Raw genomic sequence first — 13,631 nt, 5'->3', positions numbered from 1 at the left:
TCAATGTAAACAGAGGAGAAAGCAATTTCTGCAGCATGTGTGGGTGGTGGACGTGAAGGCGGGGGAGAACATGAAGACAAAGGATTAAGCTTGTCACTTTTTTGCTAATTAACCAAGTCATTTGCTTTGAGCCGGTAAAGACATTGTTTTGGCGAGACTGTATGATCCTCAGGCATCTGAGCCAGAGAATTGGCTCAGTGCAGTTTAACTGGTGGCAGCCTGAAAGGCGCCGTGTTTTATTATTGATCACCCTGTGGAGAAAAGCACAGTTCACAAGCAGTTTTACAGTTTTAATCAGAACTGTTGTGTATTCGGAGGTCGGGGCCGACACATTTCTGACAAGCAGACTGTAAAAGTAAAAAAACATTTCCAAGATGTAGTTAATATCATTTACCTAATTCCACAAATGGACGTGGAACAAATATCTCGCAAACTGGGTAAATTACCCGGGAAAGTGCAGTGGCGTGCGGGTCGGGCAGCGTGCGAACAGTCCGACTGAGTCCGAGTTGAACCTGCGACAGGGTAAAGATCTACGTAATAGCTTTACATTAACAGAATAACTTCCTGTCTGGCAATTTCTCTTCAAAGTACGAGCAGGACGTTTGTTTTGTTGCTGCGGTGCTACAGCGGAATTACAGAGCATTTATTTTGAAAAGTTGTGAACATGGGTCCAAAGATTTGTCATAAATGTATGAAAATAATTGTACTAGTTCAGAAAATCATTCAAACTTATATACAAGCCACACATGTGAACAGTAATGAAGCAAATTCAGTTTCATTTTATGAGAAACATTGGGTATAAAATCTTCATTGCAGATAAACCAGGTGGGATGAACACAAAGCTTTCTAACTTCACTCTGCACCAAAGTCTGTTTATAAACGGGGACGTCACTGCACTAGTTTCTTTTAATGTGTGAAGTGTATTTTACTTGATTTAATTTTATATACTTAATTGACCTCAGCCACTTCCCTTACCCACAGGGAGTTTCTCTCTCAGGTTGCAGCTCCAGTTAGTGCAGCACAAATGGTGCAGGAAGGCGTGAAGTGCAGGCTCAAGGTTATTTTGTAGCTACACTACAGTCGCACGGGGGAATAAAGACCTGATACTTTAAATCTCAGTCGCAATATAAATGTTAAGAGTCGGGAATGATCTCAACAATTCGCTGTGGTCAGAATTATGCTTAAAATGTTGGTATCAGTGCTCGTACAAGTTGAGCAACGCGAGGAGGGATTAAACCATTAAGATAAGAGATAAATTTATAACCCCCCGAGGCTCTATCATCACTTATTATTTCTTTTTTTTGGCTCATTGAAATTATACAGTCTAGGTTTGATAAATGTGCATAATGGAGAGAAAGACTACACTGTCACTAATATGTCGTGTTTGAATCCCACACCAGCTTAATCAACAACTAGATCACATAATATGTAAATTTGAGATGTGCTCCATTGATTTCAGCCCCATGAACTGGGCTCATGCTCGAGTCACTGCCGCACTTTATTAATCATAAAAAACAAGAACTAGAAATTATTGAATATATGTGAAAATTTAATTAAATCAAGCCTGGGTCTGGAATGCTGTGAGTAAGGAGCAATCACATTTTATTTGATTTGTGTAATCACGCTGTAATTTCGTCCTGTAGGGGGTAAAATATTAATCCGATAATGTCCTGTATTCCAGGTGATTTTGGAGTGGCCCACAGACCTGGCGGTCAGCCCCATGGACAACTCCCTGTATGTCCTGGACAACAACATAGTGCTGCGCATCACAGAGAACGGTCAAGTGAGCATCGCAGCTGGGCGCCCTGTCCACTGCCCGTTGGCCGGCATGGACCGCGGAGTGGCCGGCGGTCAGAGGGCGCAGTTAACCCCTCTAGAATCCGCTGTTTCCATCGCCATATCTTTCCACGGCGCCATCTACATAGCCGAGACAGATGAGAGAAAGATGAGCAGGATCCGGAAGGTTTCTGTGGATGGCGAGATAACGCACTTGGCCGGAGCTCCCTCCGACTGCGACTGCAAGAACGATGCCAACTGCGACTGTTACCAGACAGGGGACGGCTATGCCAAAGATGCCAGGCTCAATGCCCCGTCCTCTTTAGTGGCGGCTCCAGATGGAACCCTTTACGTGGCAGACCTGGGCAACATCCGCATCCGGGCCGTGAGCAGAAACGGGCCAACTTTGACTGCCGGAACATACGAGGTGGCTTCCCCCGACGCCCAGGAGCTGTACGCGTTCGACAGCAATGGCACCCACCAGCACACGGCGAGCCTGCTCACCGGAGACTTGAAGTTCACGTTCAGCTACAGCACGGAGAACGACATCACAGCTGTTACCGACAGCAGCGGAAACACCCTGAGAATCCGCAGAGATCCTAACCGCATGCCGGTGCGTATCGTTGCCCCTGACAACCAGGTGATTTGGCTCTCCATGGGCACCAATAGCAGGCTGAAAACTCTCACGACGCAGGGACAGGAGCTGGTTCTTCTCACCTACCATGGTAACAACGGCCTGCTGGCTACAAAGACATCAGAGATTGGCTGGACGACTTTCTATGAGTAAGTATGATGAAGACTGGCAAGATCATGATCTGGGCTCCGATTCATTTCAGCCCTCTACATCCGGAAAACCTACACATGGCTCAAGTGAAGCACATCTCATACATATTTATGCAAAGATGTTAACAAATTCTCTTTGCATTCGAGCAGATATTGTTAAGTATAAGAATAAAAAAAAGCAGCATCCGTGCCGGCTCCTCTCAGATGACGGTGCAGTATTAATTGAGTCCTGGAATAGAAATGAACCACTAGTCCCTGCATTGACATTTCTGCTAACTGTGAAATCCTTTATCTTCAAACGCTTCTTCTTTCTTAAATCTATTCAACCTAAGCTAAAAGTTGTGTAAGTCAATAAAACACAATGGATAATAAACAAACTGAAATTGTCTTAAATTTAAGAATTAGATACATTTCTTGTCAAATTGAGCTAAATAAACATATAAAACATATCGATCCTGAATAATTATAAAAATAGAAGCATGAATAAATTATTTCTTAACACTCCATAAGTAATTTGTGCAAACTTTTTAGTTATTTGAGATTTTTCACTACTGAACAAGGCGATGAGGCAGACGATAGAGATCTTGGCTTTGCTGCTGCAAAAAGAATGAATGCTTTTATTATTTTTATGTCAATTTAAACAAGGCCAGTTAGCCACAGGTCCGTTTTCAGAGGGTTAACTACGCTGCAGTTGAGGAATTAATTCAATAAACTTTTGTATGAGCTGGTTACACAATACAAAACTGGGTCTGACTTTATCTTCCTTTTCAATTTTTAGCTACGACCTTACTGCGTGAGGCACAAAGACTAAATGTGTGTGACCCTGTGTCTGGTTTCATATCTGAGCAGAGGTTTACTCTATAATTGGGAACCACATTACCTGCAAACTGCTCAAGGGTGAACATGTAATTGAAATCTAATTATAAAATGTGCCTCAGATCTATAAAATAGCCTAGTTAAGACTTTAATAACTCAGTGTCAACAACATTTACTACTTTTTCCCCAAGTAGTTCTCACTTAACCCGAATGCGTTGTGTTCTGTGAGGATGTGGAAGGCAGAGGGAAGTGCTGGGGACGCGATGTGTCGCCGTGCATACATTCAAAAAGAAGTCAAATTGAACAAAACGAGCCGTGTCATGTCACATTAGGCCGTGAATGATATCCTCACTATAACTAAAACAGCAAAGCATTCAGTTGAGATTATACTGACACATCAATCATCCCAAAATAATTGAAATTTATTACAGTCTGTGTTTTTTTTTCTGTGTGTGTGCATAAAAATTATCACTGAGGAGATGTGTCATTCTCCCCCATCAAATATTTGGATTGTGACTTTGGTTGACATCCATTTTTCTTCCGCTCTGAAGAAAGAGAATGTGACATTTTAATTACAGGAAAGTTCTTACACAACAAGTACAAAAGAGGAGATAATTGAATGCACTGAGAGCCCTCGTACATATCAGTGCTTTGTCATCCCATGTTCTCTTTGTCACACAGCTACGACAGTGAAGGGCGGCTCATGAACGTGACGTTCCCCACCGGAATGGTGAATAACTTGTACACGGACATATACAGCGCGTTGACGGTGGACATCGAGAGCTCCATGTCGGAGGAGGAGATCAGCATCACCACCAACACCTCCACCATCCGTGCCTTCTACACTCTGGCTCAGGGTGAGGAAATGGCACTCATCTTCTCCGCGCTATTTTCTCAGCTGTTATTTGTCATTGTGTCAGGGGTCACGGGGGCAATGTTGAGTAAGCTTAAGTCGTGTATCATTACAGCTCCGAGGGTCTGACAGACGACAGTGTAAATGATTACTCTCTCGGCGTGTGGGTTTGGGTGTCAGGGAGACATATCAACCTCGCGTCTAAATGGTTTCTACTCTTGGCCACAGCCAGATGGTCCAGTTATTTCACAACATCACTCATGTTCATTCCTCTGATCGGAAAATTGTTTGCTCCCGAGTTCTTAGTATTTAAGATTATAGGTGGATTCCATTGTCCATCATCTGAGAACAAATTAGCCTCGGGGCAATGGCCAAGAATCTGTTTTTAGTGCCTTAACTATCAATAATATTCATTTTGATGTGTTATAACCTATATATGTGTTGGTTGCACAATATATTGCACATATTTTCATATTGTACGTATTTTATATTTAAAAATATTCACTTTTATTTAAATTTTATATATTGAGTAATTTATTTGTATAGATTTTATTGTATAGACTCCTCTGCTGTGAGTCACGCTTCCTGCTCACTCCTCACAGATCAGTGTAGGAGCAGCTATCAGGTCGGCTTTGACAACTCGTTGAGGATCACCTACGCCAACGGGATGGACACCCACTACCAGACCGAGCCCCACATCCTGGCGGGCGCTGCCAACCCGACTGTGGCCAGACGCAACATGAGCCTGCCAGGGGAGAGTGGGCAGAACTTGGTTGAGTGGCGCTTCCGCAAAGAACAAGCCAGAGGGAAAGTTATCGTGTTTGGACGCAAGCTCCGGGTACGTTTTGATTTAGTTTTTCCCCTTCTCTCTCTGATGCACATGCAAATGATCTTTGACACGTTCTGTCCAAACACCAGTGGATATTTCCCGCTGTGACCTTGCTGAGCATCAGCGGAGGACAGAGCATGGCTGTAACAATACGAGGGTGATCCAGGTTTCCCACACTGATAATCAGTGTCCGGCAAATTACATTTGTGGCTGCGTCACTGTGACATCGCTGCAATTCTTTGTGACCATTTAAATTCATGGGGCACATCAACATCTAGTTCTATATATAGAGCATTATCAATATTCCGGTGCCGTACACGAGTTCACCTCCTCTTATTTCTCCTTAGAATGTGACTCTTAGATTTATGGCTTACACGACTTTATGAACTTAACTTGGGCGATTCCTTTGCCTCACAGTAATTTTCATCTCCAGTAAATTTAGGAGGTTGTGATTTACGCTCACCTGAACAATTGCCAGCGTGTCTCAGTTTAAAGAGCCTCGTGAAGGGGGTGTTAATCTCCGTGACAACTGTAGTGAAAGTCAGTGTATTAAAGAGCCTGGCAGACAAAGAGCAGTGTTATCAAAACCAGAAGTGTCTTATTCAAATTGAGCTATTGTGCAATTTATGTGTAGATGTGTTATTTTTAACAGCAAAATTATTATTATCAGTAGTTTTATGAGAAGTATTGTCCTTTTTTTTGTCTTATGTCGTCTTATATCAAATCCTAACCACAGGTGAATGGACGAAACATTCTCTCAGTCGACTACGATCGCACCCTGAGGACTGAGAAGATTTACGATGACCACAGGAAGTTCCTCTTAAAGATTATATACGACACAGCGGGACACCCGGTGCTCTGGGTGCCCAGCAGCAAGCTCCTGCCGGTGAACGTGAGCCGAACGAGCAGCGGCCAAATCAGTGCCCTGCAGAGAGGTCCCACCACTGAGCGGCTGGAGTACGATAGCCAGGGCCGCCTGGTTTCCCGGGTGTTTGCTGATGGGAAGATATGGAGTTACACCTACCTAGAGCAGGTGAGCAAATAAAATGACCAGAGGAGGCAATATAGAAGATATATTGTCCTGCAGGGAAGTCATTATCGCTGCAGGGTGAATCAAGACGCTGACATGTAGCAGAGGTCACCCTGAAGACACTTATTTTGAAGTAATCACCAGTTCCAATGCGTATAATTCCGCTTATTACAGAGGTACTTAGCAAACGTAGTAATCGTTTTACAGTAACTGCAGATTTATGAGCATCGTTCAAATACGTAAGATATAAAAATTTGAGTATATCCACAGAGAAGTGTAGCTTTTGTTTTACGAGCTGCACTTCCTCTACACAGTAAACAAGAACAGGCCTTTTTCCACGGCAGATATTTTTGTCACAGCAGGAAAAGCACAGGTGCATCTATCAACATTGATCCACACAGGAAGTCCTGGTTATATCATGCATCACAATCAGATTTAATGTCATAAGGCCACAATATACACTCAGCATGCATGGGAGAGAAATACCGTTCTCCACAGATCAGTCGCTCGTTTAGAAACAGAAGAATCCATTAAAAATAAAGACATATTCAATAAACAACAGACTATTAAAGAGAAGGTGATTATGTATTTATGAGCGCATTCATCCACCAAGGCTCAACAGTTCCCTTATGAAACCACATTCAAATCGGATAGAGTCTGATTTTTATTAGGATGCACAAGGCATTACACACACATTCTTTCATCAAGATCTGTAAGTTATTCACGTAGGGAGTTTTTTGAAATATTCACCTTGCACAGTTAAAGAAAGTGGAAATTTAAAGGGTTTAAAACAAACCAACCAGCAAAATATAACCAGCTTAGCAGAGGTAACAACTTAAAGGTTCAGTACGTAGAACTCCGTGACATCTAGTGGTGAAGTTGCATGTTGCAGCTGAACATGTCAGCCTCCGTAGAGAGGACCCGCTCCCGATGTAAATATAACGTATTTAAATATAAAGGGCTCAGGAAAAAGACTTATTACACACTAGTGAAAACATCACTAGGATTATTTTCTATTCAGTTTCTGCCAATAGATCCCTTTCAGCTAAAGTGCAACGGTGACAGCTCATTACTGGTGATCGTCCTGGCTCACTTAAAAATAGCTGCAACAATTAACACATCCGAGAGATAGTTAATGTCTTTAATTACACCTTCGCTGTTCCTGATACGACAAGTCAAAAACTCTCTGATGTGAAAATGGTCTATTATTAAAAAAAAAATGTCACCTGGGTTCAGCAACTGAGAGACGTGGTGTCTAGACTTCCTGCAGGAAGCAGCTGATGGCGGCGGTATCTTTAGATCTGTGCCCAGGAGTGGCTGAAATTGAATTGGTAGCAGTCTGGACCTGAAAACAAGCTGGACACCACAAGTTTAATAAACCTCCAATCTATTTTACAGAAGCAACAGTTAGAGAGAAGTATAACTGAGTAAATACTGAAACAACACACTGGACGTGAGCATTAACAGTATTATGCAACCATCAAATCCAATTCTTTCATATCCTCAGAAGAGAACAGTACAAGATGGATGCTGCCCCCCTGTTTAGATTATTGAAAATATTCCCAACTGTTATTTAAGACGGCTGAATATTATGTATTCCAGCAGTATAGCTTATTATAAAAAATAAAAAAACTAATGGTAAAATAGTGAGATACGCTGCAAATGAGAGTAGCTTTTATTTATTCATGTATATATTTATGATAATTCAAATCACCAGAGTTTAATGCAGCAGGATTTGGTGCCGGTGAAGTTCAGTCACCTTCAGCTCTCTGCACAGTTAACACTCCTCGGTGCTCCCACCTCCTGCAATTTGAGCAATTTCCCTGTGTTGCTTTACCCTCATTTCAAATTGGCGTAAAATTAAGAGGCAACCTCTTTTTCTTTCGTGAAGGTCCCATTTCTGTTTTGGTACAGGAATAGTTTTTTTTGCCTAATTATTGTAATCATCTGTTGCCCATTGTGTTGTCTCTGAATTTAGTAAGTTGTTAGAACTGCACATCTTCCTGACTGAATCCTAAAAATGTGTTTGTTTTGTTGGAAACAGTTGTGTGATTTGTTTTAAAGGCATATTATGGCGCATGTATACTAAGCATAAATAAAAGATGTCAAACTCTTTTGATAGGAAAAACGCTATAGAAACACGCAGAGCTCTTTTTTCTCAGTGGCCACACATCCTTTCATTGCGTGACCTGCAGAGGCCGTGTCAACACTCTGACTTAAGGAACACCGAGAGCTCAGGGAGCACAGGGAACCTCGATGTAGTGACGGATGACTGAGTATGACATTTAAACGGAGGAGGTGGAGAACCTATAGAAGACGGGCCTCACTCCAAACGGCATTTTAAAATAAACGAATTACACGAGTCTCTATAAATAGAAAGTGTTCAAAGTAAACATTGCTCATGGTAACAAATATATTGATCGTACAAGATGATCATAAAAGACACTTTGTATCTTAAGCAAACGTTTTTAACAGCAGTCTATATTTTTCTGTGTATTTCTTAGGACTCAAATCTAAAGCTGTATATATTCTGCAGTAACAAATGAGACAATTGGCAGCACCATCATAATAGTTAACACCAGCTTGTGCATTTTTCATTTTCTTTTCTCAAACAGAAAGTTTCTATTCACTCTGCTTGCACTCCATATATGTATTATGTATAAAAATTATGCAACTCAAGAAGACACTTGCTTTTTTGTTCTTCTCCCCTCCAGTCCATGGTGCTCCTGCTCCACAGTCAGCGCCAGTACATATTTGATTTCGACTCTCTCGACCGGCTTTCTGCTGTCACCATGCCAAGTGTGGCCCGCTACACCATGCAGACGATCCGCTCAGTGGGCTACTACAGGAACCTGTATCACCCCCCAGAGAGCAACGCCTCAGTGGCTGTGGACTACAGCGAAGACGGCCTCCTGATGAGAGTGGCCCACCTCGGCACGGGACGCAGGGTCCTGTACAGGTATCGCAGGCAGAATAAACTGTCAGAGATCCTGTACGACAGCACGAGGGTCAGCTTCACCTACGACGAAATGGCGGGCGTGCTGAAGACCGTCAATTTGCAAAATGAAGGCTTCATCTGCTCCATTCGTTATCGGCAAGTCGGTCCCCTGGTGGACAGGCAGATTTTCCGCTTCAGTGAGGACGGCATGGTCAACGCGCGCTTCGATTACACGTACGACAGCAGTCTGCGTGTCACCAGCGTGCAAGGCGTCATCAACGAAACGCCCCTGCCCATCGATCTATACCAGTTTGACGACATCTCGGGGAAGATTGAGCAGTTTGGGAAGTTCGGGGTGATCTACTATGACATAAATCAGATCATCTCCACGGCAGTCATGACCTACACGAAGCACTTCGATGCACACGGACGCATCAAGGAGATCCAGTACGAGATCTTTCGCTCACTCATGTACTGGATCACTTTCCAGTATGATGACGTCGGCCGAGTCACCAAGCGGGAGATCAAGATTGGTCCCTTTGCAAACACCACCAAGTACAGCTATGAGTATGACGTGGATGGACAGCTCCAGACTGTGTACCTGAACGACAAAGTCATGTGGCGCTACACGTATGACCTTAATGGAAATCTGCACCTGTTGAATGCAGGGAACAGCGCCAGACTTCTGCCTCTGCGCTACGACCTGAGGGACCGCATCACCCGTCTCGGAGATATTCAATACAGAATGGATGAAGACGGTTTCCTCCGTCAGAGAGGAGCAGAAATATTTGAGTACAACTCCAAAGGAAGCTTGGTGCGGGTCTATAGCAAGAGCGCCGGCTGGACAATTCAGTATCGCTACGACGGACTCAGCCGCAGAGTATCCACCAAAACCAGCTTGGGCCAACACCTGCAGTACTTCTACGCAGACCTTAGCTACCCGGCCAGGATTACACACGTATACAACCATTCCAGCTCAGAGATCACCTCGCTCTATTACGACCTCCAAGGCCACCTGTTTGCTATGGAGATCAGCAGCGGGGAGGAGTTCTACATCGCCTGTGATAACACCGGCACACCTCTGGCTGTCTTCACCAGCAATGGACTCCTGGTCAAACAGCTGCAGTACACGGCGTACGGTGAGGTCTACTTCGACTCTAACCCCGACTTCCAGCTTGTGCTCGGGTTTCACGGAGGACTGTACGACCCCCTGACCAAGCTGCTGCACTTTGGGGAGCAGGACTACGATATAATGTCGGGAAGGTGGACGCTTCCAGATGTATCTACTTGGAAAAAAGTTAGCAAAGATCCTGCTCCTTTTAATTTATACATGTTCAGAAATAACAACCCCATCAGCAAGGTCCATGAAGTGCGAGAGTATGTGGCAGGTAAGAGATATTGCAGTTGGACCTGCAGGTATATTTCCTGCAGATGAATTTCTCCACAAATTATTTTATCCGCAAACGCGTTGTAACCTGGAACCTTCTGCCTTTCATCTCTTTTTCTTGCACAGATGTGAACAGCTGGCTGGTAACCTTTGGCTTTCATCTTCACAACACCATTCCTGGGTTTCCAGTGCCGAAATTTGATTTAAGCATGCCATCCTATGAACTGAGGAAGAGTCAGCTGTGGGATGATCTGCCGGTGGGTACAATTAACATCTCGTGTGCATGTTAAACACAAAATAAACTGAATAGTGGAAAAGAAAACAACTATTATCGAGATAAAATGCGTATTACAGTGTCAGAGTTCAGACAGAGAAGAAAGAAAAATACTTTGTCTTCTACATCAGTATTTTGACACTGTATTTCAAAGAATATCAGTTTTAATTGGGCTATATTTGCATAATAATACACAAAATAAGCAAAGTGTACTTTCCTCTGACTGGTTTTAGTTACCAGCTGAACACACTTTCACACTTTCTAACTTTATATATATGATATTTTGGTGCTGCTATTGTTACACCAATCTTTTGAAGATATTTATGCCAGGTTTCTTTGGTCTAATGCTTTTACACTAAAAGTGTTGCAGTAAAATTGTCACGGGAGATTTATCTACTTTTGGCCTGAGAACACAGCTTAAAAACACCATTATCTCAGACAGGGAGGAAAAACTATGTGAAGCAGAGCAGGAGCTGGTTCTAAATAGCATGGAGAGCTGGGTTGTGCCATGTTCAGACGTTAACGTTTCACTGCACTTTTCCTGCAGTCTATCTCTGGGGTCCAGCAGGAAGTAACCAGACAAGCGCACTCTCTCTTGTCATTCGAGCGGCTGCCGGAGGTCCATCTCAGCCGAGGTCGCAGAGGTGAAAAGTCTTGGCTATGGTTCTCTGCGGCGATGTCTCCCATCGGAAGAGCAGTCATGTTTGCCATTTACAAGGGCAGCATCCACACCCACACACTCAACGTAGCGAGTGAGGACTGTATCAAGGTTGCGACGATCCTCAACAACGCGTTCTATCTGGAAGACCTCCACTTCACCATAGAAGGACGGGACACGCACTACTTTGTCAAGCCGGGCCTTCCAGATGCCGACCTTGCCGCGATGCACCTCACTAGTGGGCACAAGACTCTAGAGAACGGCGTCAATGTAACCGTTTCCCAGTCCACCACAGTCATGGATAGTCGGACTCGCCGTTTTGCAGATGTGGAGATTCGTGCTGGGGCTCTAGCTCTCCACATCCGATATGGATCCACGGTGGACGAGGAGAAAGCGCGGGTTGTTGAGCTCGCTCGTCAGCGCGCCCTCGCGGGAGCGTGGTCGAGGGAGCAGCAGCGGGTGCGAGAGGGCGAGGAAGGGGTCCGCCCCTGGACAGAGGGAGAGAAGAGGCAGCTTCTGAGCAGTGGAAAAGTGCTGGGGTTCGATGGGTACTATGTGCTCTCTATCGAGCAGTACCCAGAATTAGCAGACAGTGCTAATAACATTCACTTTCTTCGGCAAAGTGAAATTGGGAAAAGGTAACACTACACCGTTCAATTTCTGCCAAAGAGACACAGTCTTGGTAGAGACATGCCAGCGGACGAAATGAAGAGCAGCTGTAATCAAAGGTTGCCGATATGTATCCCGAGTGTCCATGTGTTTTTCTATGAAACTAAAATAAAAGGAAAAAAAATATACAGACGGTCAAAAGCAATGCTGTGCATTGTGATCTAGGGACTACAGAGTAAATGTATAACTACACCAAGCCTTAATATGGCAATTACAGGTCAGTTTCTCTGTAGCACAAGCCTTCTGGACTCTGGACTCTCAAGCTGAGACATAGTTGTGTGTTTGGGAAACCGTGAGCTAGTTTAGGTGTCTTCTGTTTTGTTTTTTTGTTTTAAATCAAGAAAAGTCTGTCTCAACAAAGTATTCTAAGAGCAAAGGAAATGTTTACATTATGCATATCTGCACTTCTCTGGAAGTACAGGGCTCATGAGTTCACACGCCCAGAGCGAGCAGTGTCCTTGAGCGAATGTTTTTTTTTTTTTTAAATCAGAGACTTCTGACATTAGAGATATCCTCACCAAACAGCCACTATGTATACCAGATTTAGCACTGTAAACATCAACATGTCTTATTCTCTTGAGATGCTTTTAAACAGAAAAAAATAAACCGTTTCTTTGTTTAAATACCCAATATTCATCGTGGAAGAAAAAGGACAGCGAAGGTACGACGAACTCTGTCTGGGGAGACAAAGGCACAGCTGTGTCTTGGACAGCACAGGGACACCATGTTTTGTAAATTATGCAAGAGTTTTATGCTGTTTTTTTAAGAAACTGAATAAATGTCTGTACTAGTCATATTAACAGTAATTTATGTTGTGTTTATACATATAAAAAAAAAAAGTTCCATCAGATTTAGATTTTGTTTTTTATTTTATTTATTTTCCAGACATGCTTTTTCCTTTTTCTTTTCAGTTACATTCCTCCCAATGTGGCTACTGTGGGGCTTCTTCACAATGCTCTGTTTAAGTAATTAACAGAAACCTGTGCATGTGGTGACAAGTATTTTACAAGTGGTGATGTATCTGTAACATGCAGTCAACTATTATTTCCACTAAATTTAATGTTTGTTGGGCATAATGCCTTTTGACCTGGCTTCCTGTCCAATGAATATTTCATCAACACAAATATTTCATGAAACCATCGCGCGTAAGCAAGGTTACAGTGGATCCAAATATAGATCACGTCGATATTCTCGGTAGGTATGGTTTTGTTTTTTTTCGTTTGAATGTTACATGCACTCATGGATTAAAATGATATTGGGGTTTCTTTATTCGGTGTGTTGTTTTTGTGAAGAACTGAACAGTCTTCTTTTTTTGTTGTTTTCATCTCACAGATAAACTGCTCAGTTTTAAAATAAATATAAGAAGTGAAAGACTTGGTATTAGGTGGTGAGTTACTCGGACACTAATTTGGATATAGTGCACTCTTTAGGAAGTCTTGCCAGATATTTGCATATTCATACATATCAACATATTCATGATCTCAGTATTTCAAAAAACATCCAAATTACATTAATTCCTTAAAAAGACGTCTTCTGAAGTCAGCTGAAATATAAGGACATTTTCGGCGTCAATTGCCTGAAATGTGGAGCTCTTCCGGAAAAAAAATTGCCTAATCCA

General features: G+C 43.0%; 1 protein-coding gene across 5 annotated transcripts in view; it reads left to right on the top strand.

The window, feature by feature from the left end:
• Nucleotides 1-13,384, top strand: part of si:dkey-237h12.3 (teneurin-3) — a 153,102-nt gene extending 139,718 nt beyond the window's left edge. For all 5 annotated transcript variants that reach the window (XM_035161644.2, XM_035161643.2, XM_035161642.2 and 2 more), the window contains 7 exons: nt 1,682-2,559; nt 4,057-4,232; nt 4,831-5,066; nt 5,794-6,090; nt 8,802-10,413; nt 10,539-10,669; nt 11,234-13,384. In XM_035161644.2, the coding sequence (XP_035017535.1) occupies nt 1,682-2,559; nt 4,057-4,232; nt 4,831-5,066; nt 5,794-6,090; nt 8,802-10,413; nt 10,539-10,669; nt 11,234-11,986 (4,083 nt within the window). In that variant the 3' untranslated portion in view covers nt 11,987-13,384. The remainder of the gene's footprint in view (nt 1-1,681; nt 2,560-4,056; nt 4,233-4,830; nt 5,067-5,793; nt 6,091-8,801; nt 10,414-10,538; nt 10,670-11,233) is intronic.
• The last annotated feature ends 247 nt before the right edge of the window (nt 13,385-13,631 follow it).

Source organism: Hippoglossus stenolepis, chromosome 7 (assembly GCF_022539355.2).
Source record: "Hippoglossus stenolepis isolate QCI-W04-F060 chromosome 7, HSTE1.2, whole genome shotgun sequence".
Lineage (NCBI taxonomy): Eukaryota > Metazoa > Chordata > Actinopteri > Pleuronectiformes > Pleuronectidae > Hippoglossus > Hippoglossus stenolepis.
Note: the sequence above shows the minus strand (reverse complement) of the source record. Positions and strands in the feature narration are given on the sequence as shown.